This window comes from Athene noctua, chromosome 9 (assembly GCF_965140245.1).
Source record: "Athene noctua chromosome 9, bAthNoc1.hap1.1, whole genome shotgun sequence".
Classification (NCBI taxonomy): Eukaryota; Metazoa; Chordata; class Aves; order Strigiformes; family Strigidae; genus Athene; species Athene noctua.
In genome coordinates this window covers 972,654-1,000,615 of record NC_134045.1, presented here as the reverse complement: position 1 = coordinate 1,000,615, position 27,962 = coordinate 972,654, and the positions used below count along the sequence as shown (strand labels likewise).

General features: G+C 54.3%; 1 protein-coding gene across 1 annotated transcript in view; it reads left to right on the top strand.

Annotated features, from left to right (window-relative positions):
- The window catches only part of LOC141963905 (hydrocephalus-inducing protein homolog), a 75,263-nt gene extending 47,637 nt beyond the window's left edge, over window positions 1–27,626 (top strand). Inside the window, 22 exon segments of the mRNA XM_074913642.1 lie at window positions 11,168–11,298; window positions 11,962–12,095; window positions 14,490–14,651; window positions 15,481–15,601; window positions 15,714–15,905; window positions 16,301–16,450; window positions 17,534–17,773; window positions 17,992–18,181; window positions 18,314–18,467; window positions 18,469–18,500; window positions 19,169–19,339; window positions 19,965–20,138; window positions 21,236–21,454; window positions 21,901–22,049; window positions 22,345–22,528; window positions 23,007–23,148; window positions 24,124–24,283; window positions 25,041–25,652; window positions 26,126–26,329; window positions 26,711–26,925; window positions 27,105–27,289; window positions 27,529–27,626. Coding sequence (XP_074769743.1) covers window positions 11,168–11,298; window positions 11,962–12,095; window positions 14,490–14,651; window positions 15,481–15,601; window positions 15,714–15,905; window positions 16,301–16,450; window positions 17,534–17,773; window positions 17,992–18,181; window positions 18,314–18,467; window positions 18,469–18,500; window positions 19,169–19,339; window positions 19,965–20,138; window positions 21,236–21,454; window positions 21,901–22,049; window positions 22,345–22,528; window positions 23,007–23,148; window positions 24,124–24,283; window positions 25,041–25,652; window positions 26,126–26,329; window positions 26,711–26,925; window positions 27,105–27,289; window positions 27,529–27,626 — 4,019 coding nt within the window.
- The last annotated feature ends 336 nt before the right edge of the window (window positions 27,627–27,962 follow it).

Below are 27,962 nucleotides of genomic sequence, written 5' to 3'. Positions count from 1 at the left end.
AAAGCAGGACAGTCTCCAACCTTTATTCCATACCACTGGCATCATGCTCAGGTTTCCAAACATCCTAAGGAACCACCACCCTTCCCTGGGTCTCACAGATCTCATTCCCTCAGTCTCTGGGCCATCCTTCCACAATGTCTGCTGAGTTCATTTAGTCCGTAACTTCAGGTTCCATCTGTCATGACAGTCTCTAAGGCTGAGGAATGAGGCAGAGCTGGCTCAGCTGGTGGAGCAGGAGGCTTTGGATGTGGCACAGGGATGCTGCAAGACACCAATTGCCATAACAGGGTTATCTGACAGTCTGGTTCATGGGCTATTCTCACCTAAAATTAAATCTACCTGAGGCACACGTCAGACCTCTCCATCCTTCCGCAATCCCCATCAAGTGCACGCAGGTCCTTGGGCTGAAGTAATCCCACGTATGGGTTTAGCTTTACCCGATGCAGGAGTAACCCAGACGGCCTTCCCCAGCCTATTCCTAATGCACACTAAATCGGGCTCAGCTTGGCCGGCGTCGCCTCTCTGGGGTCCCGGGACAGAGCTGCCTCCAGTGCTGCACGCAGCACCCCGAGTTGGGGCTGGGGGGGCCTATCGCCCCCCCCGGGGTTCAAAGGGACCTGCGGTGTGGGGGGAGCCCTCAGGATATCAGGGGGCCCCTCAGAGGCCTCCGGGATGGGGAGGGGACCCCCCTGGGACGTGGGTGAAGCCCTCTCCACAGGGACAGGGGTGCTGGACTCAGCCTCTTCTGCCATCACCTCAGGGGTGAGAAACGGGGAGAAAAAGGGAAATTTTGGGGAGCGGGGTGTAGCAAAAATAACGAGTTAAGGGGGCAGCGGTGGCACTAATGGGGGTGCACCCCTCACCTGGGGTCCCCGAAGGGTCCTGCCCGCAAAACCCCCTGGTGGGGGGATCCCAGTGGGTGGGTGGGTCCCTGTCTCCACCCTGTCAGGGGGTCCCATCACCCGCTACCTGATACAGAGAAATGATGACTTGTTTTGAGATTTATTTACTTATTTACTTATAGAAAACTGCTTAGCAACTTATTTACTTACTTATAGCAAGTTATAGTATTTTTAAAATATTGCTAAGAATCCTGCTTGCCCAGACTGTTCTGTGGAATTTTACCAAGGACTGCTGTGTTCATCAAAACAAAGCAGTTCACTGAAAATCTACCAAGGACTACAATGTTCAGCAAAATATTATACTTTTGGCCTTGAGGAACAGGTGGCTCTAACTAGTTGGAATTTTGCTAATGAGTAAAGATAGCCATATACGGATGGTAGAGGTTCAATTGGTTCTCTTAGGTAAGATAAAAAGTAAACCGTCTGAAAAACACTCTTGTTACTCAAGAAATTGGCCAAGAGAAACTGCACATGCTCCGGGGAAAAAACAAAGTGAGAAAGACTACGAGCCTTCCTCCCAAAGCCCCCCGGAGACGCCCACCAGGAGGCGATGCGCAGGTGCAAAGATGACATCAACTGCTGACACCAGCCTTTCGAACTAACCCAGCCTCACTCATGCACATGTATGTTTGTGTTACGCAATCCAATGAATATGGATATCCACACTGTCAGTTTTTGGTAAAATGTGCGGTGGGTGTGCAAGCTTTGTGGAGAAATCCCCTTGCACCCCGGCCGGAGTAAACATACCTGCTGTATAACTCCATTCGAGTTGTGGAGTCTTTTTTTCCGCGAATCAGCTGGCACCCCAGATGGGACCCTCTCTGTCCGGCTGCAGGACCGGCTGAGAGGGGGACGCTCTGGGCGCGCCCCGAGGCTTCTTTCTCAGACACCCTCCCTCGCTCTGCCGATCTTCGCAGGGACAGACAAGGACCATCCATCGGCTGCGGATCAGCTATGTGGGAGAAAGGGGAGACCTGTAAGTCGTAAGGAGACGACCTACGCGAGGTAAAGAGCCGTTGTGCTCCCCCTGGGGTTGGGGTGCGAGTCCCCAAGTAGTGTGGTTGTGGGTCCGTGGTGACAGAGTGGTTTTGACACTCTGACCACATTGGTATCCTGGGTCGACCTGGGTACTCCTAGTATGGTGTTACGGGAGTGGTGTGGCATTGCCGTGTTACCATCAAATGTAAAATCTGGTACCGTTTATAACAATTTAGTCGATATCAATCAGGTGTGGATTTGTGGTAAATGCTAAATGGCAAACAGCTCATGGTATATGATGTATGCTTTTGGCTTTCATTTATGACTTTTATGATTTAGCAGTTGTTGTAATTGTTGTAATTGTTTTGATGTTTGTCGTATTTGTCGTTTTATGCTGTGTGAGTAATAAGTGTAAGGGGCCTCTTTGTGTGGTTGTGTGGTTGTTTCGCATGTGAGAAAAGAGACGCAGCCCAGCTGCAGCTGCGGAGTCCTCTGACCCACGGTTCTGTTATCCCGCCAGGGAAGCGGCCGGGGAGGAACGAAGCGCAGGGCAGACTCTGTACGGGGGTAGTGTAGGACGAGTGAACATTCCTTAATACAGAGCCCTAGTGCCTGCCCGCTGGGTCATCAGTGCTGCTGTTTGTTGGGGCTCAGGGTTTTAAGTGTCACAGGTGAAATATCTCCTCTAGTGGGAGGCAGTAATCCTGTGTTCACTGTTGTCTTCAATTTAGGTGCGTACTCTGTGGGGAGAGGGCACCTTTGTACCATCTGCCTGAGGAGGATATTGTCAGCTTAATCGGGTAGTGTGTTAAGGTCAAGCAGACGAGATGGGAAGCGGCCAGAGTCGGGGAAGAGTTAGAAAGAGCAAGAAGAGCCCCCTGGGCTGCATTGTAAAACACTGGAAGGAGATAGGGGGACCTCCAGGCACAAGTGCGAATAAGAAGACCTTAATGAAGTATTGCAATCAGTGGTGTCCCCTATATAAATTGAATGAGGGGGAGAAATGGCCCCTTTCTGGGACCTTGAATTACAACACCTTGCTGCAATTGATGCTGTTTTTAAGGAGGGAAGGAAAGTGGGATGAAGTCTCCTATGCAGACATGTTTTTCACCCTCCGAGACCATCTTGAATATCAGATAGACCGTGGCCTGGCACCCCCACGAGATCCACTAGTGCTGGCTGGAAAGAGAAAATAAGAAGGAAGGGAAAAAAGAAAGGGGCAGAAATAAAGGATTTACCAGAGTACTATAAACCACCGGTAGGAAGCCGGCAGGAGGAGGGTGAAAGTTTGGAGGCGCCAGAGCCAGGCTCCCCCCCCGTCACAGCCCCGTATCGGAGACAGACGGGAGAAGCGGCGGTGGTGCCGGCTCCTCTGAGAGAGGCCGTAGGGCTGGATCGGGCCCTGTCAGATCAAAAGTCCCATTCACTTCCTTTGATCTCGAAACTTGGAGAAATACAGCGAAGGGGTACCGAGACGACCCTGTTAGGGTGACTCGACATTTTCAGTTTATGATAAAATAACATGATCCGGATTGGAGTGATATACAATTATTATTGGATCACACAACAGAAACTGAAAAACAATTAATATTAAAAACAGCCCAAGATCTGGCTGCCGATCATCTTAGGGGTACAGACGAAGATATAAAAGATCACTTCCCCTTACAGGATCCATACTGGGACCCTAACAGAGCAGCCCATATGAGACTGCTAAATGCATACAGAGATTGGATTGTAAGGGGCATGGAGCGGGCTATACCGAAAGCAATTAATTGGTCGGCCCTATATGCCCTTCGGCGGGGACCCAAAGATACTCCCTCAGAATTCTTGGATAAGCTGCGGGATACCATGAGGCGGCACACACCCTTAGATCCAAGATCAGAGGTGGGAATGCAACAGTTAGTGTCGTTATTTATAGGACAATCAGCACGGGATTTTCGAAAGAAGTTGCAAAAGCTGGAGCCGCCAGAGAATAGGGATTTGGAGACCTTGTTAAATGTAGCACGGAGAGTATTTAGCAATAGGGAGGAAGACAGAAGGAAGGAAAAGAGGGCATTAGTGGCATCACGACCAGAAAGCAGGGGATTTAAGAGTGTAAGACGCAAGCGGCCTTTGGGAAGGGACCAGTGTGCATGGTGTAAGCAAAAAGGACACTGGCAAAATGAGCGCCCAGAGAAGCAGAGGGGAAGAGACAGAATACAAGCCCATGTTAAAGATGATGACTGACGGGGGGGACCTGGGGAATCTACCCTAGCGGATCCACTGGTTGTAATAAAGCTGGGGAAACAACAGCATGATAGGGAGTTTTTAGCTGATACTGGAGCAACATTTTTGGTTTTAAATGAAGCTTTAACACCCTTAGATGATGATTTTATAATGGTAAAGGGAGCTACTGGCCAAAGTGAAAAGGCATATTTTCTGAAATCTTTAAAATTCAAATTAGGAATATATGCCAAATTCACCAAAATCTTTACTGGGATGAGGTTCACTGTACTGGACCCTCCTTTGCTTGCCTTTGAGCTCCAAAACTCAGTTACTGTTCAAATTTGAATGAGAAAACATGGTGTCCGGAAGGAAGAGGCAATTAACATGGACTGTGCTACCCCAGGGATTTAAAAATAGCCCCACTCTTTTTTTGAAGACCAACTAGCTAAAGATCTGCTGCAATGGGAGTGACCACATGAAATCGGGGAAGACCTGCAGTACGCAGATGATCTTTAATAGCCACAGAGACTAAAGAAATGTGCATTACATGGACTATTAGTTTATTAAATATTTTGGGACTTAATGGCTATCGAGTCTCTCCACAGAAAGCTCCAGTAGCTCAGCAGCAAGTAATCTACCTTGGACATGAGGTCACAGCTGGTCGACGGACCCTAGGAACTGCGAGGCCATGTGTCAGAGCCCTCAGCCACAGACAGCTGCAGAGCTCTGCACGTTCCTAGGAACGACCGGATGATGTTGCCTGTAAATATATAACTACAGACTCATGGTAAAACCCCTTTATGAATATTGAAATCAAATCTGAAAACCCTCATTTGGAATAGAAAGGCAAACAGAGCATTCCATCAGCTGAAAAGGAAATTGATGGATACCCCTGGTTTGGGTTAACCAGACATCACTAAGCCTTTCTGGTTATTCTCCCGCGAGAAACAGGGAATAGCCCTAGGGGTCCTGGCCCAAAATTTGGGGCCAGATAGAAGGGCAGTGGCATACTTCTCTAAACAACTTGATGAAGTAAGCAAAGGATGGCCTAGCTGCCTGAGGGCAGCAGCAGCAGTAGTTTTAAATATCCAGAAAGCACAAAAATGCACATTGGGTCAGGACACTGGCTTTCACCTCAGAGGTACCTGAAATACCAGGCCCCTCCTAGTGGAACAGGATGATATAGGAATAGAGGTTACTAATACTGTCAACCCAGCTTCTTTTCCCAGTGGAACTACGGGAGAACTAGTGACACACGACTACCTGGAAACAATAGAAGCAGTTTATTCCAGTCGGCCAGACCTCAAGGAGGAGCCATTAGAGGACGCTGGTGAATCCTGGTATACAGATGGGAGCAGTTTTACTTGACAAGGTATCTGCAAGGCAGGATACACGGTAACCACCGAAGATCAGGTAATAGAACCTAAAGCTCCTCCTCCAAATACCTCAGCACAAAAGGCAGAAATAATAGCTCTAACACAGCCACTGGAGATGGCCAACGGTATGAAAATTAATATATGGATGGACTCTAAATATGCTTTCGCAGTGGTCCATGCGTCCGTGCTCATGGGGCAGCGTGGAAAGAAGGAGGACTCTTGTCTGCACGGGGAAAACATATAAAGCATGCCAAAGAAATCCTCAAATTCTGGGAAGTAGTGCAACTACCTGAAAGGGTGGCTATAATGCATTGCAAAGCTCACCAAAGAAGAAATTCTAGCCATGAATTGGTAACACTATGGCAGATCATGAGGCCAAAAGAGTGGCTGAGAAAGGTGAAAGAGAAGTGCAGTCTTTGGTCCCCGACGGTAAAATACACATTGATGGTGAGCCTCAATATTCTAGGGAGGATCAAAAACTTATTGAATATCTAAAAGGGAAACAGGGAAGAGGGCAAGGGAACAAAGACTCCTGGAAGCAAAATAATAGTACCATCTGCACTGTTATGGACGATAGTGATGGCAAAACATAGAAAATCCCACTGGGAAGCAGAGGCCTTATATAAATATCTTCATCAGCAAACGGTTGCCCGAAATCTGTATACCACCATCAAGCAGGTGACAGAGCAATGTGAAATCTGTTTACAAAATAATCCTAAAACAGGACTAAAGACCCAACCTAGGTGAACAGGGAAAGGAAATTACCCAGGGCAACAACAGCAAATTGATTTTTTTCTGAACTCCCAAGAAAAGGGGGGTTTTGGTACCTTTTGATTTTGACAGACACCTTTTCCAGCTGGCCAGAAGCATTCCCTTGCTGAACTAATAAAGCCCAAGAATTAATTAAGGTATTGTTACAAGAAATAATATCAAGGTTTGGGGTTCCAGCAATAGTATCCTCAGATCAAGGATCACATTTGTAGCAAAATCGTCCAGCAGCTTAGTAAACAACAAATAGTAACACTAGGGCAGAAAGCTACATTGTCCTGGCCCCAAGCATTGCCCTTAGGCCTTCTAAGAATCAGAACCAAACCCAGACAAGCAGAAACACCAACCCAGGTTGGAGATGAAATATTGTAAGTCTACAAAAGCAGCTGCGAGAAATAAAGAAATTGGTCCTTGGAATTGTCTGGACGGGCCTGTACACAACATTAAACCTGGTGATTATGTATATATCAGAGATTTTTCAGATTCACCTCTGGAACCAAAATGGGAGGGTCCGTTTCAGGTGTTAACAACTTCCCATACAGCAACCAAGGTTAAAGAACAGACATCCTGGATACACCACACCAGAGTGAAGGCGGCCCCTAAGCCAAAACAGAAATCGACACCTGGGGGACTGCTAAAGCTGTGCATCCAAAAATGGTGACACGGGTATAAGTGCTTAGAATTTTGCTGAACTGTAATTAAAAAAGTACTTGGGAAGGGCCTTGGTCAGATGCTTATTTTGGACGTACAGGCGTTATGGGAAAGAATCTACTGGGGATGAATTTAGCAACCGCTCTCTGTTCTAATATATGACAACATGCCAATTTGAGATTTACCCTAATGAAACAACAGAGACTATTATAATTTACATGGGTATGGAATGTGTTTAAGAACCCTATGGAATTGTGTACAACTAGATAACCTTATAATAGATACAAGTAATCCTTTGAACTTCTGTATCTGCAATTTCGTTAGTCTTACAGGATGTGGTTTCAATTATACTGCTCCTGTCACAACTTATCAGTTGTTAAGATCTAATTATAAATTAGTCCAAGATCGGCAACCCACGCCTATTGGAATGGAAGAAAACTTTTGCATCATGAAAATTTAATTACTGTCCAGCATGAGGCAAAAAGAATACATCAAGCCATGAAATGAGTGAAGTCAGATGGAAAACACTACTAGTGGGATATATTTACAGGCTATTCCCCATTAGCTACCAAAATCTTAAATATCAGTAATAAAATATAATAAACCCCTTTTGACTGCAAAAGAATTTGCTTAGGGAAAAGAAAAGGGGGGAATTGATACAGAGAAATGATTACTTGCTTTGAGATTTATTTACTTATAGAAAACTGCTTAGCAACTTATCTACTTACTTATAGCAAGTTATAGTAATTTTAAAATATTGCTAAGAATCCTGCTTGCCCAGACTGTTCTGTGGAATTTTACCAAGGACTGCTGTGTTCATCAAAACAAAGCAGTTCACTGAAAATCTACCAAGGATTACAATGTTCAGCAAAATATTATACTTTTGGCCTTGAGGAACAAGTGGATCTAACCAGTTGGAATTTTGCTAATGAGTAAAGATAGCCATATACAGATGGTAGAGGTTCAATTGGTTCTCTTAGGTAAGATAAAAAGTAAACCGTCTGAAAAACACTCTTGTTACTCAAGAAATTGGCCAAGAGAATCTGCGCATGCTCTGGGGAAAAAACAAAGTGAGAAAGACTACGAGCCTTCCTCCCAAAGACGCCCACCAGGAGGCGATGCGCAGGTGCAAAGATGACATCAACTGCTGACACCAGCCTCTCGAACTAACCCAGCCTCACTCATGCACATGTATGTTTGTGTTACGCAATCCAATGAATATGGATATCCACACTGTCAGTTTTTGGTAAAATGTGCGGTGGGTGTGCAAGCTTTGTGGAGAAATCCCCTTGCACCCCGGCCGGAGTAAACATACCTGCTGTATAACTCCGAGTTGTGGGGGTTTTTTTCCGCGAATCATACCAAGTGCCCTGTCAGGGGATCCCCGGCGGGGGGGGGGAAGAGGAATGGCGGTACCAAGGAGAACTCGGTGAACCCCTCCCAAGCGTGGGGGGGTGCTGCAGGGAGGGGGCGCCCAGGGGGCAGTCCCTGCCTATCTCAGGGGCCGGCGGCGAGGAGAGGAAGTGGAGGAGGAAGAGGAAGAGAAGGCAACAGCGCCCGCCCCGACCGGCGCAGCCCCCAAAATGGCGGCGGCGGCGGTTGACGGAGGAAAGCGCCTTCCCGCCCCGCGGCCCTCACGCGGCGCCGGCCCCGCCCATGAACGGGCTGCCCACACTCGCCATGGCGGCCGCGGCGTCTCGCCACACTCCGCGTCCTGCGCATGCGCCCCGCTGGCCCCGCCCCCGTGCCCGCACCCCCCATGGCGGACCCGCTCCCCTCGGGGCCGCCGTCCTGGCGGCGGCTCCGCGTCTGCGGCCGCTCCTGCGGGCTCCGGTGAGGCGGGAAGGTGGGGGGGGGACCTCGGGGGTGGCGTCACGCCCGCCCCGCGGCCTCCCCCCGCCCGGGGGGCTGCGAACCCGGCGGCTCTGGGGGGGGTTGGGGTCCTCCCTCGGCTCCTCCTCTTCCCCCCCTCGCCTTTCCCTTCCCCGCCCTTCCCGGGGGTCACCGGGGGCCGTGACGTCCCGGCGAGCGCCCCGGCTGCGGGGCGGCGGGTTCAGCCCCCCCCACCTCCCCCCCGCCGCTGGTCGCTGCCCCCGCGGGCCTCGGCCGGGCGCCGGCGCAGCCGCTGGAGGCGGGGGGGTGCGGGCAGGCGGGCGGGCAGGCGGGGCCCAGCGTCCCTGGGGGCGGCGGGGGGGTCAGGGGCAGCCCCCAGGGAGCCCCCCCACACCGGCCCCGAGGCAGCCCCCACAATTTCCCCGCACACAAAGCCCCACAGGGCCGTTTCACGGACACACAGAGACCCCCCAGATCCCCTCCAGCTCCCCAGAGACAAACCCGAGACACCCCCCCGGACCCACGGAGCGCCCCCCTTTTTACTGAGGGCCATGGCCCCACCAGGGCAGCCCCACGTGGAGGTGCAGGAGCTGGAGGAAGTTTTGCACGAGCCCCACGGGGGTGTAGGCCCCCAGCCCCAAATCCTCCAGCTGCTCCTCCCCCTTCACACCCACGGCAGGGGGGGCTCTGCCCCACAGCGGGGGTGTGTGTGTGTGTGTTACAGACCCACGGCGGGCTCCGTTCCCCCTTGGGGGCTGGGGAGGCTGGCTGGGATGGGAGCACCACCCCACCCCCCCCCAGGGTGCTGAAACAAAGAGCTTCACTCAGCAGTCAGGATTGAGTAGAACTGCTCAGCACTGGGCACCGCTGGGGATGGCTCCACCACAAGTGCCACACCTACTGACAAAACTCTCTAATATACACAAAAAGCACACATATGCAGAAAAAGGCAGTCTTATGCTAATGCTTCTCAGAATTCATTTACGTAGTCTGAGAATGCATAGTAAAAAAATCAGCAGCTTCTCCCTGCAGCCTGAAGGGGAGCAGGGAGCCGAGGGTCCAGCCCAGCGTGCAGAGGGCGAGCTGAGGGAAGCTGCGGCTGTGTCCCGTCACCCAGGGCTGTGTTGCTGTCCGCTTGCATTTGCTCTCAGCCAGGCTGTCGTGAGCCTAGCCTGGGGCTGGGGCAGCCTTTCTGGAAGCCCGGAGAGGAGGTGCCCTTCCTGGCAACGCCTTCCCCAGATCTCATCCTAGTCTCTGCTCCTGCCTTTCCAGAGATGCATGTTTGCAGGTCACCGTGAGTCTGGATAGGCTCACGCACCCCGGTGTAACCGCATAGGCAGGAGGTGTTTGGTTGGATCATTGTAAGGGGTCAGGCCCTTCAACACCAGCCTGGGAACTGCTGATGTGCTGTGGCAGGAGCTGCTGGCCATGCTGAGAGTGTGGGCACTTCCCTTATTTTGCATAGTGGCTGCTAAAAGAGCTTTTATTTCTTCAGTCTGGCTCTTGCTAGCAGAGGATGAACGCTGTTAGGGGCAGAGCTGTGCTCATGCTGAGCAGGGGGTGGTCTGTGGGTCTGTCCTGGGGGAATGCATCCCTACAGGCCCTCTGAAGGACCTGGTGTAGGAGACCTCAGCTGCTGGGTACAAGAAAGCTAGAATGGGATGTTGTCTGATACTTTCTTATATATGAGAACCTGCCTTCTCTTCTTGGCGTGTCTGTCCTCTGAGCCATCCTTCCACCAAACCCTCTCTGGTGCATTCCCTCCCTCTTCTCCCACACCCTGCAGGGTTACGTTGGACCTGGCAAGGAGCAAGTGCTCAAAGTCTACTACCTGCCAGGAGTGCCTGGAGCCTTCCGCAGGACTTTCCAGATCCAAGTGGGTCACCTGGAACCCGAAGAAATCTCCCTGAAGGGAGAGGGGAGCTTTCCCAGGATCTACTTGGACCTGCCCAGGAACATCAAAGGTGAGCACGGCCCATCTGCTCTGCCATGTCCCATGCCCGTAGGGCAGCTCACACCTGCCTCCACCAAGCCTGGAGGTTTCAGGGCTGTCAGACCAACACTCAACCCCCGGTTGCTTCCTGAGCCTCTGGCAGATGAGCCCGTGTGGGCTTTGCCCCAGGAACCATCCTGCAGATCTTTCCAGCATGTGTCGGAGTCCTGGGAAGGTGATGGCTAGACAGAAATGCTCTGGAAAGCTGAGCACAGGCTGGCAGGGATTTTGGCAGGGTTGGATTTGCAGCACATTGCAGGGGATGAGATGCTCCCATGTGGGGAGGAAGATGAGTGGGAATGAACATCAGGGTTGATAGAGGAGAAGCAGCATGGACTTTCCATACATTGCTTGGGGAGGGTGTTTCTGGGAGAGGCCAGAGTCGGGGGAGTGGGGCTTCCCAGCTTTGAGGGGAATGGCTCTGTGCCCCGCTTCTATTTGTGGATGTTTTCTTCCTTCAGGAAATGAAAAATATGAGAAGGTCCTCAAGGAGGTGATAGAAAAGATAGAAGAAGATGGCCAGAGAGAGGAAGCAGCAGTTCTGGGGGCGGCTGTGGCTGCGGAGCCACCCCCAGATCCCTTGGACGCCGTGGTGAGAATGGCTGCTGCCCCGTTTGACGCGTGCCACCCTCCCCCGGTGTCACTGGGTCCCTTGCAGCCCGCAGCAGGCTTCCCGGGGCCCTGCTGGCACTTGGGACCTCCCTGCCCACACCTGCCCATGATCCTGCACAGCTCAGCAGTGCCCCCGGGGCTGCCCCAGGGAGAGATCCTGAAGACCCTGCTCAAGTGATGAAATTTATGGCACTTCGTGATGGGATGTAGGTCATCACTGGGGGATTTGCTGCTCACAACCCAAGCCCTGCCAGGTTTACAGAGCTTAATAGCAGCAGCCTGACTGTGCTCTGGGACTGTGCTGCCAGTGCTGATCTCTAAGAGACAGCAGCTTTATCGTGGCTCCCTTTACAAGAGAGCTCTTGTCCGAGCTGCTTTGGCACTGGCTGGGGGCAGGCAAAGACTTGGAGCTCTGGAAGGTTCCTGGCTTGTCTGTCTGGCCAGATCAGCTTTTGTAACAGTGACTGGGCAGGCGAAGTTGCTGGACTTCATTGCCCCTGAGATGAGGCCCTGACTGAGAGAGCAGGAGGTGTCACAGACACTGAGCAGCGAGACAGAAGGACCCCATCACCCCTCCAACACGAGCAGGGGGGAGCCTTGGGAAGGACCGTTGCTAACCAGCCGCTGCCTTTCCTTCCCTCAGCTGGACCCTGGGCTGCAGATGCAGATGGAGCAGCTGCTGATGGAAGAACACACCCTGGAGCAGCAGAAAGCTCTCACCTCTGGTCCCCCAGAGGCCACTGCCTTTGACCAGCACGCTCGTCAGAGGCTTCTCAAGTTAGTAGGGGCTCCCGTACCCTGTCTCCAGGTGCCCCGAGGGTAACACCCAGCAGTGCACCCCTGCTCCTGAGAGCTGGGGGTAGTGGGGACTCCAGAAAGGGTCTGATCCTGGTAGCTTTGCCGTGCTCCCTGTGAGCAGCTGAGTGTCCTCACTGCCACAGAGCCACCCTGAGCTTTGGAGGTGCTCAGCTCCCCACAGGCGCTGGGTCCTGCTCTTAGGGCTGAGGGGGCCAGTGCAGAGCATCAAGCCCTTCCAGACAGCACCAGCACCGTCCCTGCTGACCAGATCTGAAAGAGGCAACTCAAAGCTGGCATCTGTTCCAGCTAACAGACCATAATGAGCAAAAAGAGTAGGGAGTCGCAGAGGCTGACACACCCTTGACAAACCCTAAATCAGGTGGCCTGGATGCTGGTGGGACCGCAGGGCTTACCTCAGTAACTCGGTCCTTGCCTCTGCTCCTCATGAGGAGGCATGGGCACGGTAGGCTCCAGTTCAGGAAGATGCTCTGCAAAACAGATCACGTAGGTGCTTTGCCGAGTGAGATTGCTCTGGAAAAGGACCCTCCCACGAATCTTGTAGGTGTTGATTACTACATCTGCTGGTGCTGCTTTGGGGACAGATCTGGTTGCTGAGCAGTGAATATTTCCTGTGCAGGCGAATCTTATGACAAGGTCCTTGGCAGCTTTACTTCTGTGCCAGGGAAGCTGATGGAGCAGCTCATCCTAAACTCCTAAACACCATCATACAACACATGGGGGACAACCAGATGCTCAGGCCCAGTCAGCATGGGTTTATGAAAGGCAGATCCTGCTTGACAAACCTGATCTCCTATTGACAGAGCGACCTGCTTATTGTATGAGGGAAAGGCTGTGGATGTAATTTACCTTGACTTTAGCAAGGCTTTTGACACCGATTCCCACAGCATTCTCCTGGCAAAAATGGCTGCTTGAGGCTTGGACAATCGCACACTTTGCTGGGTGAAAAACTGGCTGGACAACCAGGCCCAGAGAGTTGTGGTGAACGTAGTTAAATCCAGTTGGTGGCTGGTCATGAGTGGTGTCCCCCAGGGCTGGGTTTTGGGGCCACTCCTGTTTAACATCTTTACTGATGATCTAGATGAGGGGATTGAGTGCCCCCTCAGTCAGTTTGCAGATGACACCCAGTTGGGTGGGAGTGTTGATCTGCTCGAGGGTAGGGAGGCTCTGCAGAGAGACCTGGACAGGCTGGAGCCATGGGCTGAGCCCAACTGCATGAGCTTCAATAAGGGCAAATGCCGGGGGCTGCCCTTGGGCCACAACAACCCCCAGCAGGGCTACAGGCCTGGGGAGGAGTGGCTGGAGAGCTGCCAGTCAGAGAGGGACCTGGGGGTGTTGACTGACAGCCGGCTGAACAGGAGCCAGCAGTGTGCCCAGGGGGCCAAGAAGGCCAATGGCATCCTGGCTTGTGTCAGAAATAGCATGGACAGCAGGGGCAGGGGAGGGATCTGACCCCTGTACTCGGCACTGGTGAGGCCGCCCCTCGATTCCTGGGTTCAGTTTTGGGCCCCTCACTACAAAAAGGCCATTGAATGACTCGAGCGTGTCCAGAGAAAGGCAGCGAAGCTGGTGCAGGGTCTGGAGCACAGGTCGCAGGAGGAGCGGCTGAGGGAACTGGGGGGGTTTAGTCTGGAGAAGAGGAGGCTGAGGGGAGACCTCACATCACCCTCTACAGCTACCTGACAGGAGGGTGCAGAGAGCTGGGTTTGAGCCTCTTTAGCCTAGTAGAAAGTAACAGGACAAGAGGGCATGGCCTCAAGTTGCGCCAGGGAAAGTTTAGACGAGATGTCTTTCTTTAGTATTTCTTTACAGAACGGGTTGTTAGGCGTTGGAATGGGCTGCCCAGGGAGGTGGTGGAGTCCCCATCCCTGGAGGTGTTTAAGAGTAGGGTCGATTTAGAGCTTAAGGATATGGTGTAGTTGGGAACTGTCAGTGCTAGGTGAACGGTTGGACTAGATGATCTTCAAGGTCCTTTCCAAGGTAGATGATTCTGTGATTCTGTCTTGAAGCACTTTCAGGCTGGGGCTGTACATAGGGTTTAACAGTTTCATTGAGACCAGTGGAGGCCCACTGGGCTTACCTACAGTGGCTTTCCATAGCAGAGGACCTGGCACCAGTATTCATTTTAAACTAGTTTTATTTTAAGGTCCTACTGGTAACTGATAAAACCTAGGTGCTATGCTCCTTGTGACTTACCAAAGTCTTATTACCAGGTGGTCAGGCCTGGGGTTTCACGGGCTTGAGTTGAGTTTTTAGGGCAGCAAATCCAGAAATACCCATTTTATTTGCATCTTTCATGCTCTTGGAAATGCAGCCAGGCTGTGGTTTAAGGACTGTCCTTACTCCTCCTTTCAGAGCTGAGCTGCCCGAGTACCTCCTGGACTTTGGGTATGTGATTCTCGTTAACACCCCCACGCACGTCGTGACGATCTCCAACACCGGGCAGTTCCCTGTGTCCTTCCGCGCTGACGGACTGGTCCTGCGTGGCACAGGTAACCAGTGCTGGAGAGCCTTCACGTGGGCTCGAAGGAGCTGTCTCTGACAGATTAGCTTAAGCCACTGGGCATGGGGAGGTTTTTTGAGTGCTTGTATGTGTAACTCTCTCCTCCTTGGGACCTGCTGCCTGGTGCTTTAGAGCCTGAGTTCTCCAGGCCAGCAGCGCTCAGAGACCCGGCCCGCCCGGGCCCGCCCTAATGCTTCCCTGCAGGGGCTGGATGGGCTGATCACCTTGGTCACCTCTCAGCATCTTCTGCTCTTGGCTACCATGAGCATCATCTGATGGGTGCCCCATGGGCTTGTGTTGCAAACAGATGGACCCTTTGTGGTTTGGAAGTGCTTTGTTTAAAGTTCATCATGCCATAGCACTTCTGTTCAGCCTTTAGTGAGGAGACAGCCTGTGAGGTCCTCTGTTGTATCAAAACAGGCTTCGAAACAGGCCGTGACGTAAGGCTGCAGCACCAGCAAACGGTGCCTCGCCGTGTCTGAAGGGTGATCAGGTGCCTCCTCTAAGTTGTTTTTTGAAGAGTACCATGGCATGGGGGAATCTAAATTGGAAATTATCCTCTGGAGAGGTCTGGGCACCCTTCCCTGGGATGCCTAGTGAAGGAATGGCTGGAGCTCCTCAACACAGATGTTTCCTTTTTACCATGTGGGTCTTGGATTCTGGCTGTGAAAACCCTTTCTCCTTGTGCGGTGACAAGGGAGAAGGAGTGGCAGTCTTCTCCACAGGTTCAAAGGGGTCCTTCACACAGCTGTCAGCCAGGACATATGGCCTTAATGTGCTTGTGACACGTTCATGTGGATTATGTATCTCAGCTGCTTTATTTTCATCTGTTCAGGGTTTCAGTGTAGAGCTGGACAGCGTGAAGCACCTGCCCTGCCGCGAGAGCAAGACCTTTGAAGTGCGCTTCGACCCACAGAGTGCCAACCTGCCGCTGGGAGAGGTGGACGTGCTCCTGCCCATCAAGGTACCTGCGGCGTGCTTCCTCGCCCCACTGTGCCCGTGCGCCTCTCGGGGCAGGTTGGGGACAGCAGCCGATGTCACCGTGGCTCTCAGCTGGATGCTCTGTCCTTCCCTAGGTAGCAGGAGGCCCCACGTTCCACGTCCGCCTCCGTGCCAGCGTGGCCATGCCAGCCCTCTGCGTCTCCAGGGACAGGCTGGAGTTCTCCACTCTCCAGTGTGGGCAGTGCCAGGAGGAAACCATCCAGCTCCACAATCAGGTCCAGGTCCCCTGTAACTGGCTCATCACTATAAATGAGCCTGTTAAGAAGGTAAAGCACAGACCATGTGTAACACGTACCTTCTCGGCTGGGTTTTCTTTGCCTCTCTTGCCCTTTCTGCCCCTGTGGCTGCGTGAGCACTTGGGCTGCAGCTCGTCTGAGGAAGCTTTGGAGGGTACAGAGCAAGGCTGGCTCACCTGGACCTGGGCATTAGCTGGTGCTTCACTTCTCTGCCACCTTCCCCCGCTCCTCCTCTTCTGAGGACGGTGCCTCCCCATCTGCCTGCCCTGCTGACGTGTTCTCCCTCCAGTTCAGGCCAGGGGTGGCCTCGGCTGGTTTGGCTGTGGGTGCCCTCAGCACCGTGACGGTGTCTCAGAGCACTGTGGGAACCGAGGGTCTGTCCTCGCAGACTGAGGAGACCTCACACAATTGTTTTCTGTGCTCAGGTGGACAAGCATTGGCCAGCGAGGGTGCGTCAGAAGGTGCCCCAGAAGCTGAAAGCCCAGCCGTGTGTCTTCGAGGCGCTGCCCTCGGCTGGAACCCTTGCTCCAGGACAGCGATGCCACGTCCGAGTGAGGTTTTCGCCCACAGAAGAGGTGAGATGGGCGAGTGTCACCCCCAGGAGGTCTGGCAGGACAGTGTGGTAACGAGAGCCCAGCACGGGGAGGAGGAGACGGCGTCTGCCTCCACAGAGAGCTTTCTGCAAGCCCTGTACCCACTGTGCCTCAGTTTCCCCTGCAGCACACTCTTCTGAGAGGGGCTTTGAAATCCCCCTGGGGAGCTTGCTCAGAGAGCATCAGGGCACGCTGGGCTGGCTGCCTCTCGGCGCGTGGGGGGAAATCTGCCTGTTTGCCCTCGTCTCCCCCTTGCAGGTGCCTGTTTGAGGCTGCAGCGCCCTGGTGCAGAGCAGCTGGCGCGCTCACAGGGGATAACCCTGCAAGGGCCAGTCTAGGCAAGTCCTGCTGCTGGTACCAGCAGGCAAAACAGCCACCGGGCACCTTCCTGGGCACGGCAGGACAGTCACCTGGAGTGATTGCTGCCAGCAGTCCCTGTGGCTCTGGCTCAGCCTGCCTGCGCGTTCCCAGGCACTCTGGGAGTCAGCTGCAATGACGGGGCGTTCCCAAAGGCAGTTTGCCTGTGGCCACCGTGGCTTGGAAACTGGCAGTGGGTAACAGGATGGACACAGGTGCTTCCGTGCCTGGGAACAGTCCCAGGGATGTTTTAATTGCTGTAGAGGTGTAACCATCTTGTGTCTGGCTTTGACAAGAGCCAAACACTGAGCAGAGAAGTCGACCCTTATTTCTAGCCAGTGAGAGCTCACCTGCCTCATTCATCGAGCTGATGTTTGCCTGATGCAGCAGTGCCAGGACTGTGTCTGGGAAACGTAACCCTGAGGACCTTTCTCATGAGCATCACACTCCCTTGTGACTAGGTGAAAACATCTGATAGTGCATTTTAGATTCATCTGACACCAAAATAGCCAGTTAGACTTCACATTAGGATTCATCCCAGTTCCTCAGAGCCAGCATGCAGATGCTGTAGCCCCTGCTGGAAGTAAATATCTGTTTTCCATTCCCTTAGAGGTACTGGTGACACCCCTGCCCTGGGGAAAGAGTTGAATTTGCGGCCCTGTCACTTGGGACTTCATGGAGGAGCTTTCTGTGCCTCTCTCTTTTCAGAAGTCCTACAGAAGTGAGATGAAGATTACTGTTTGCCAGAGCAGCCAGAACCTCCAGCTGCAGGTCTCGGGGCGTGGGCTGGAGCCACGGCTGGAGTTCAGCCCCCCAGTGCTCGAGCTGGGACCGTTGCTGCCGCACAGCCGTGGAGCAGAGGGGACGGTGGTGGTGAAGAACCCATGCGAGTTCCCCATCGAGTTTTACTCGCTGGAGTTCGACCAGCAGTACCTTGCTGAGGAGCAGGTGAGAGGGAAGCTCTGGTCCCCATGTGCACGCTCCCGTAGCTTCACAGTGCTCCAGCATTCCCGGGTTCATGCCAGGGAGATGGAGACAGTCCCCAGGGCAAAGCCTGGTGGCATTTCAGGGTTAGCCAGCTCTGCTGGCAGACTGTGGAGGGGCCTGGATAGTCCGTGTTGTTAGAAACACGTCCTGCATATGTCTTCTATTCCCTACATGCACAGATCCTGCAGATGCTTAAAGACTATGACTGCCGTAACACCTTATTGCTGCCTCCACGTGCCCCGGGTGAGAAGCTGCCCCCAGAGGTGGAGGAGTACTATCAGGAGCAGAAGAGGCTGCAGGATGAGGAGTCCAAGACTGGGGAACCAGCAGGCCAGGACAACGGTGAGGGTTTGGCATTGGCTGTCCTGAGTGTGGACACAGCGGGGAGTCCAGCCCGCACACCCCGAGCTCTCCACGGGAAGCCCAGGCTTTCAGCAGCCACCCATTCCCCAGCTTGGTGGAGGAATTCCAGCGTGAAAGTCTGTGCCTTGTAACACGCAGACTTTGAAAATGTCCAGTCTCTGTCAGATCAAGGAAGAAAGTCCTCTGCTGGGATCATTCACGCTGTCTCATCCCAGAGCTCATTCGTTTTCTCCTCCGTGTTTGATGAAAGCCAGTCCAATGAGGTGGACTCTAAATCTGAACGCGGAGGAGGAGGAGGAAGCTGTTGAGATAAGACAGGGGATGGGTAACGTTGCAGACGGGGCAGGGACAAGTGAGAGGCCAGAGAGGTTCTCCCCAGTTTTGCCAAATGAGCACCTTTTTGCCCCAGGAGCTGCTGGGATCAGGGTGATGCGGTTCCCTTTCCTAGGCAGGGCAGCGCGCTCTCTGTCCTGCGTGACACTGCAAGCCGAGATGGCTTTTGGTGACCTCCTAAGGGCAAAGGTGGGAGCTCTTTGCAAATGCTGTTGTGGTGAATTCAGAGCCCAGCTACATCTCCTGGAGTAATATTCCTAAAGCATCCAGCTTTTGATAATCACTTGATGTCCAAATGGAGCCTCTCCCTTGGGACGGTGTAAAATGCCTGGTTCTGCCTGTCCGCCCCTTACTCAGCAGGGCCTGGGACCAAACTCCCATGAGGACCATGTTGACAGGTCACGGGAGGTTTGGCCCTGTCCTTTTAGGTATTGCCAAAGGCTTGTTCTTTCCTCTTTCTGCCAGCCCATTTCCTATACTCTGAAGAGGCACCTTGACCACCATCTAGGGCAGACCCTGATCTGCACAAGCCTAAAGGAGGGGCATGGTGAGATGTGTTGGTTTCAGCAGAGTCTTCTCTCCCAGGATCTGAGGGGATGGGGAGGATGATCAGGGTCATAGGTAGGCAGGAGGCTGACTTTTCTATCTGGTTCCGCACAGCAGAGCATGGGCAGAGCGTCACCAGCAGCAGGGCGGCCTCGGGAGAAGTGACCGACAGCCCTGTGCATAGGGCCATCGCCCGCCACCTTGGCATCGATATCTCTGCAGAGGGGCGCGCGGCCCGAGACCGCAGAGGGATCGTCGTCATCGTCCATGGGGCACCCCTGACAGGTAGGTGAGCTGAGCCCGTGGCTGCAAGGAGGGTGGGGGGAGCAGGAGAGACACGTCCTGGTGGGCCGTGCTGCTTGGTTGACCAGTTGAAGCGAAGCGAGGTAAGCCACAGCCCTGCTGGTACATGAAATGCTCCCAGGCCTTCACCAGCTGGGGCAAGTGCTGTGGCTCACCCCGTGTCCACAGAGCCAGGCTATCCTCCCCCCACACAGGGTGGCCGTGTCCCCGTTGCTTGGTGGGAGCACGGTGCCTAGTGCCCAGGTTGCCTCATGGGCGCGGTCCCTCGCCCACACTGACCCCCAGCCTGTGCCCAGACGTTGCCTGAGGCAGCGCCGGCCAGCGCAGGGGTGGCGGGACCGGGCTCGAAACAATGTCCTGGCCCAGGGTTGAGGTCCCCACGAGGGACAAAGCGCTCAGCTGGGTGTGAGGTGGAGGTGATCCGCCTGGCTCTAGAGGACAACGCTTCCAGCCGTGCTCAGCTCCCTCCCTCGTGGTCTCCCCTAAAGGGGCACTTGATTTCCCACTGTCCTTGAAACTTTGAAATCCTGTCTGGGGACTTTCTAGAGCCTGTCCCTGAAAACGCTTCACGTGCAAGTGTCACCAAGCAGTCTTCCTCTCTCTCAAGGAAAGACAGCGGCAGCGGTTGCCCTGTCCAAATACTACGGCGCTGCCTGCTTGTCCATCGACGCCGTGGTGACAGAAGCCATCTCGGACAGGAGCAGCTCGGCAGGGCTGCGCGCCCAGGAGCTGTGCATCGGGGCTGCCATCGAGCAGAGCTGCAAGGAGGCAGAGGGTGCCGGTAAGGAGACACGCTGGACCCAGAGCAGCGCTTCAGAAACCCACCCTGACCGTCCGCTTCTGCTTGCTCCAGAGAGGGAGTCTGACAGCCCTTGGGTCTCTTAGGGAACATGGGTGCAGCGTGCAGAAATGCAAAGCCGTTTCATAAAGCATCTCGTGTTAGTAAGAAAAATAATCTCTGTTTTAAGGGCTCAGACAGGGGCACTTTTACTGCCTCTGGGCTTCTCAGCACACACTCCTTTTCCTAGGAGTGGTGAAGCACACCTGAATTTTTCTCAGGGTTTTTTTACATTTCCTCAAAGCTGAATCCAGCTGACTCCTCGTGGCCATCAGGCAGAACTGATGCCCACCTGAACAAGGAAGAAGCCCTGACTTTGAGTGTGGCTTCAGAAACACGAGAGGAAGGGAAGAATAACCTCCCAGAGTTTCAGATGAGACTCTTTTCTCCAGAGGTTTCCCTATACACGCTGTCAGGTCACACAGCTCGTGCATGTGGTGCCATTCTCCACCTGAGACCAGAGACGTTTAGAAAACCTGGTTGGGCAGTTGGTGCCCCGAGCTCTGCAGGGTGAGGCCAGACCCTGGTTCTGGTGGGGGAAGTTTTGCATTGCTCAGCTTTGAACCTGGTTGGGTTGGGAGCTGGCGGAAGGAAGAAGGGTCTGGGCCCCAGGTGGGGTTAGCCCATGCGGAGGATTTGGCTCCAGTGGAGATGGGGATGCAGCTGGGGCAGGGCTGCATGTTACCGTCTCCACGTGAGAGTGCAGGATGGGCGCAAGGTACAGAAATGATGCTCCTGGAGGATGGAGCCTCGGCTTGATCCATAGGGGAGCTACTGTGCGGCGTCACCTGCGTGCACATTTGTGAGGAGGGACGCTGAGCTGTGCCTTAAAAACTGTCTGGCTTTAAAATCCAGTATCAGGTGGTGTGCTTTACCATGCTAAAAAGAGAAGCAGGGCAGGAGCTGCTTCTGGAGATGGGTGCTGCTAGTGCCCGGCAGGCTGGGGGACGAGGGCCGTGTCCCTGCCAGGGTTCAGGGCTGTGTCCGTTGGGGTGGAAGGTGCCTGCTTGCTCCCCACTGAGCGTCTGTCCCCTCCGCAGGTCACAATGCAGATGAGTCCCTCAGCAAGCAGTTCCGCGCCAAGGCCAAGCGCAGCCTAGACACGAGCCGGTCCAGCTCTGTGGACAAAGTCAGCCGGCAGTCCGTCAGCTCCCGAGGCCAGGTGAGAGCTGCGGCAGGCGAGAAGAAGAGGGATGGCCCCACAGCCCGATCCCAGAAGCAGCATCTGATGGATCTGACGGGCTCCCAGGTGAAGCACGGCCTGCACTGGTTGATGCCTGGGACCTTTCTGTTGCCTCTGAGAAGTGAAGGGGCCGCTTCCAGTGGAGGTTCTGTGTCACCCAGAGCCTGGTGCAGGGGTCTGTAGTGCAGAGAGCCAGCTGGGCAGGCTGGGCATGGCTCGGGCTGGGAATGAAACCCTGGCAGAAACACCCTACGGCATCTCAGCCGTTTGTTGGCAAAGTGCAGTCCTGGCTAATGTGGCTGCAGCCGTGGGCAAAGCTGCGGGATGCTGCGCTGGGGGCTTGCGAGCTTGGGTCTCTGCTGGCCACGCACGCACCCTCCAGCGTGCTCCCCTGGAGCTGCTGGCCTGCAGTTTTGTTCTAGTCTCCTGCTAGTGAGAAACCCCAGCTCCAAGCCCAGCAGTTGGAATTGTTTGGGGGTTTCCAAAGCGGTTGATTTTTCTGGTGGTGTTCGACATTGCAAGGCTCATCAAGTTCTCACCTCTCTCCCCTTCCCTGCTTTCCTGCGCAGCGATCGCTGAGCATCGGTGGCAGCACATCAGGAGAGCTGGGCTTTAGGAGCTGCGTGCTGCCCGAGGACCTGCTGGTGGCCGTCCTCTCTGACAGGCTGCAGGTACGTGGGGTGGGGGCGTTCTTGCTCCAGAGAGACAGGCAGCGAGGTACAATTCAGAGAGGAGGAGGAGGGCTGTGCCTGCTCTTGGAGGAGTCCTGGGCTGCGTGCAGGGATCCGTGGGTGAAGCTGCAGATGCCATGAGCTGGCAGAGCGCGGGGGAAGATCAGAGCTTGTCTGAGCTGCTGCACTTGGAACTGTGATGGCTGGTGATCTCTGACGACAGGCTTTAGTGACTGGCTGAGAGCCCAATGCGTGCGACAGCTGACTTTCTCTTCCTTCTTGGCTTTATCTGCAGCTGAGCGACTGCTACCAGGGAGTGGTGTTTGATGGCCTGGAGACCCTCTATGCACGCAGCACGGCGTCTGCTCTCCTCTGCCTGCTCAGAGCTGTCAGAAATCGGCCTTACATCTATTTTGTGAACCTGTTCCAGGATTATGCTTCTTGGAAAGCCAGGGAGATGGCTGCAAAAGAGCAGGAAGGTGAGACTCTTCGTCTCCGTAACTCTGACATGTTCTCTCTCAAGCCTTCAACCTTACCCATGTGTATCTGGGTTACCAGCAGAACTTGTAAGAGGGGTTTTTATTAATCCTTCCACCTTCTGCCTCGGTGTAGCCAGCACTCAGCTCACAGTTGCTTAAAATACAGCTATGCTGAGGCTGACCTCAGTCTCTAACATTAAAGCTTGGGCACAAGTGTAAGCTGCTGTGGCTCAATAACTAACCACCGGCCAGCCGTCCACGGCGCTGGGGCGTGTGAGCCAGGCAAGGCACGGGAACTCACTGAGCAGCGATAGTTTGGGGGCTTGTCTGAATTTTGAAGCGGGAATGTGAGCTCGCCAGTATCTCCTGGCAGGATGATAGGCTGGGTCAGGACAGAGTTGTGAATCCTGGCAGCTCACCCAGAGCAGCAAGCTCTGCTTGCAGGCACTGACGGTTTCTCCTCTGGTCTGTGCTGAAGGACGGGAGCGGGAAGAAGCTGCCAGGAGGGAGAAAGCACGCCTCTGGGAGATGGACGAGGACGAGTATGATGCCCTCACCGAGGAGGAGAAAATTCAGTTTGATAACAGTATACTGCAAGTCAAGCGTGAGAGGAAGAAGAGGTCTGTAAGCTTTCTATGGGTGTCTCCCCAGGATAGTGTCCCCAAAGGGTTTCCCTGCTCCGGAGACCTTGGTTTTGCTCAGAGGGGTTACCAAGGCCAAAAGCATTAATTACCAGCAGCACAAGGACTGCCAGTTCCACCTCCCTGGTTCCCAGCAGAGGAGGCACCTTCCTCCGGTGAGATGAGAACATCCTCTCTCCGCTTTAGTGGTGAGCCCTTCGGCTTGGACACAGGCTGCAGGGAGCTGGGCTCTGTGCTTGCCTTGCCACTGTGCTTACAGGTGTCTCTAGTTAATGATGTTCATTCTCATCTTCTTCATCGCCCTTCTTCTCCAAACCAGAGGGGTTGTGGTGTGGGTTGGTGTGAGGCACAGCTGTGCTGGCTTGGTTTAGATCCCAGTCCTGGTGTAGGTGAGGCCCTTGCACTGCTGAGCTCCCAGGGTTTTCCTTTACTGAGTGACACCAGCCATAAAGCTGGTTTCTCCTAGGCTCAGCTTCAGCTGCAGCAGCAGGTGAGCCTGGAAGAAGCTCTGATCCAGCAAAGCAGCCCTGTTCAGGAGGATACACAGGATAAGCTTATGGCTCTCTTAACTCCTGCCTGAAACTTGGGGAGGGACTTGCTTAAAGCGAGCCTGTGTGTCAGCACTTCCTTCAGCCCCAGCTGAAGTTTGTTTCCCTGGATCAGTCATTCTTTGGCAGCATTGCTGGAGGTGTCCAGGTGGACCTCACTGGAGAAGTAGTGCAATTTAGGCCTTGTGACAGCAAAGCCTAGATTTGGCTGGCCCTGGAGGTCCCCTCCCGCCTTCCCTCACTTTGGATGTCCCAGCCTCCCCAGATTGAGGGAAGTCCACAGAGCTGGTCTAACGGTTGTGCCTGGCCTCAGGGTCAGTGAATGAAGTGCGGGACCAGCTGGGATTGCAACGAGCCCAGATTTCTGGCAGTGACTCTTGGGGATGTTTTGTTTGTCTTGCTGAAGGGAGATGGAGCGGCTGGCTGGAGAGCTTGAGGAAAAGCACCGGTGGGAGCTAGAACGCTTGAAGGAGGAAGAAGAGCTGAAGAAGTCATCGAAGTGGGCCAAGAGAAAGCCTGGGAAAGATAATGCTGCAAGGAAGAAAAGCCAGCCTGGAGTCGGGCAGGTGGGTGGTTGTGTTTATAGAGATGAGTAAAAGCCCTGGGGCCCCTCTTGCTGAGCCGAACCATTCCTGGCGCAGCCAGCAGCCACCCGCAGTGCTGGGGATGAGCACCTGGCCGTCGGTAACACACGGGGCTGAGCTGGGAAACAGCAGCCAGTGTTTGATCCTGCTGCTGCTTCACCAGGGCTATTTTTGCCTGGGTTTATTGGGTAGAGCTGCTCTTCTAGGGTCATGCTGCCTTTGAGTCATGGCTTCACATAACTCCGAGCCCTAGATAGTTTTAGTCCAGCATTTGTCCCCGTTCTGCATGTGATTTACACCTCTGAGCCCTGACCCGCCTGGGATGTGGTGTCTTTTGCTACCTGTCTGGCAGGAGATACCACCAGGCCCTCTAGGTATTCATTAGCAGCCAGACTTCCCAAAGTGTCAGCCAGACACAGGAATGGATGTTCAGCACACCAGAAACGTGCCCGGAGGACTGCACAGGAGTAAGGAGGTGTCTTAAGTTCCCTGTTTGGGTCAGGGAAGCTGTTCCATTTCTCAGCTGGTTTGCAGGACTCCTCATCAGTCTGGCGCTGGGGAGTTTAGTTTCAGTTGAGCTCAACTGGGTACCAGCTGCGCTCTGAACTGGGATTTGTAGAGCACCTAGCACAGGTCTCAGATGAGGCGTGGCGTGCTATTTCAAAGCTCGCCGCTGTCCTACAGCATTTGAGTTGGTGCTTGGAAGTGCTCACCGCTTTTTCCTGCTCCTCCTGCCCAGAATACGAACGCATCCACCAGCAACACCAGCGCATCCATCGGCAACCTGTCCGAAGTCACCGAGGGGGGAGAGAGGAAGGGATCTGCAAAGGAGCACCCAGACTCTCTTGCAAGTGACAAGGAAGATAAGAAAAAGCAGAGCAAGGCTCCCCTGACAGATCTCTGCCCAGTGGAGGTTGTACAACCTGCGGACCCAGAACAGGGGGAAACCAAAACCGAGGTGCAGAGTGACAGCAAGAACTTGGCCCTGAGGTTTATCTACGAGGCATCGCAGAAGGATGTCACACATATTTTGTCATCCTGGGACAGGGCTCGGGGTATCCTGCTGTCCCCTCTGAACCAGGAGGTGGTACAGCAGCAAGTCCAAGGCCAGCGCCGTTGCAGGAGCCAAAAGGACAGAGAGAAGGAGCACCAGGAGAGGCTGGAGAAGGAGCGTCTGGAAAAACTGAAGGCTCTTGAGGACTCCAAGTTATCTGGGCTGGAAGGGGAAGGTGCAGAAGGGTCATCCAGAGGCCAGGACGTCGGGGTGCCCTGCCTGGACATCCAGGTGCTGAGCTCTGCAGATGTGACGAGGGCGATCCTGGAGAGTGGCAAGCTGCCAGCAGCAGAGCAGGTAAAGCCCTGTGAGGCTCAGATGCTGAGCCTGCCGTGGTCTGGGTCCTGGTGCATTGTGTCCCGCCAGGTGACAACAGCACAGAGCCTTGTCCAGGCCACTGATGATGTTCCACGATGGCTTCACAGCAGCCACGTGGCTGGGGAAGTTCTTGCCATCCCTCAGGTCGGGGGGAAGAGGGGGGGCTCTCATCCTCTCTGTTCAGAGAGTTTCCCAGTCTGGAAATCATTCACAGTGGTCCCAGGGCAGGGCAGCTCCTGGTCATTGTTTCCTTCAGCCGAGTCACTCAAATTTCTCTCTAGGTCCCACTTGTAGGTCCTGGCACTGCTCTGGAGCCTGCCCACCCCGCTGGGCATAAAAAATCACTGTACTCCATCTACATAAAAAACCCATTGCCAAAAGCTCAGTGCCTTTCAGGGACTGTGAGGATGAAGGCGACGGGAGCATAAACAGGGTTTTCTCTTATGCTTTAGATCCTGGATGACTTGGGACTGGGTCCCTCGGGGCCTCCCATTCCACCTACGGCTTTCTACTCCGTGATCCGCTACCCGGAGAAGCGGATGGTCCCTGCAGCAGGAGAAGCCCTCGAGCACTTCGCCTTTGTCGTGCCTGAAGGTGCCACTGCAGAAGAAGAAAAGAAGAACACCAGAAGTCTCTTGGATGTGCCTGCAGTGGAGGTGCCAGGGCAGGGTCCAGGCTGGATGGGGGCATGGGGGGCGGGAAGGGCAGTGAAGACATGACGGGGCCCCATGTCTGCAGGCATCCCTCCTGTCTGTCTGAAAGAGACAGCTCTGCTTGAAACATGGGGCAGTTCTGTAAGATGAGAGGAAATAAAAATCAGCTAAACCCTTCAACTTCCCTTGAGGAGAGGGTCCTGGGCAAGGAGGGGTGTTGTAGGCAAAACAAAGTCCCATACGGAAGACCAAATCCATGGGCAGAGGTGTTGGTGGTTTATTCTCTCTCCCGTCTGTTAACAAACCTGCAGCTTTCTCTCTGGGATGGGGGTGTCTCAGGGCAGGTCTCACCTCTCTCCCTTTCCTCTCTGCCTTGGTGTGAAGGTGTCAGAGGAGCAGGTCACGCCAAGCAGGGGCCAGTCGGGGAAGGAGAAAGCCGCGGGCAGGCCGGAGGCTGTGAGGAGGAAGCGGAGCTCCAGCCGGGCGAGGTCTCCAGGCAGGAGAGGTCTCCAGGCGCCGGGCACGGGAGCACCCACGCAGCGCCCCGGGGCACACCAAAGCGACATGGACACGGTCCCATCCCCGGGGAGATCCATCAGGTGAGCCGTGAGGGAGGAGGTGATCCCTCTGCTTCACGTCCATCTTGCCAGCGGGGTCCATCGTCCCCAGCCCCGCAGGGACCCTCTGCCGGGGCCTCCATGGGATGGCGAGTCCATGAGCCGCCTCCTTCTCTCGTTTGCTCGTTAGCAATGTCTGAAGCCTCCTCTTTCATTGCCAGGCTGAGCAGCTGCCGGTGGATAGTGCCTGCCCACGGCGAGGTAGAACTGAGGGTCCAGTTCAGCTCCACGGTGCCGGAGCAGTTTGATCAGACGCTGCATTTTGAGGTGCTGGGGACGAACCGACAGTACCAGGTGCACTGCAGGGGTACCTGCCTGTATCCCACCATCAGCCAGGACCCCCACGGTAAGGCTGGGGCATGGGAGCCTCCCACACTGCTCCTCCCTGAACTCAGAGCCAGGGCTGCCCCTTGTGCCCCAGCGACCTTCTGGCTCGGGCAGAGCATGCTGCCTGAGCCGCCCAGTGTCTCTTCCCGTGCTTGGAGCTGGGAACCAGTACTGGTACTATGGGAGACCTGGGCTGGTCTGAGGGATCAGAATGTAAGTTTGATACTGACTTTGAGCAGATAACCACGTACCCTTAAGAGGCTCGAAAGTCCCGAGAAGAGCTGAGAAGATTAAGGAACTGCCAGACAGGAACTGCCCACAAGGAGAGGAACAGAGAAGAGGGCATCCAGCCATGAACTCTTAGTCTCTACCAAAACCAGTCACACATGGACACATACGCTTCATAAAGTCATAAAAAGGCTTGTTGGAACAATAAAGTAGCCGTTTTGCACAATTCGGTGTTTGTTGTGTCTGTCTCAACAACGACAAATGGTGACCCCGATGTGATCCCAACACCGAGGAAATAAATAACGGCGGCAGGAAGAGCTGCGGAGATGGAGCCCAGCCAAGCGCAGCGGCGGGGAGAGCTGCACAGTCCCGACAACCTTTTGGAATTTGACACCGTCCAGGTGAGTGGCTGGGAACAAAGCGATGGGTGCCATCCTCTCTAAGGAGGAGGGTATGATTCTGAC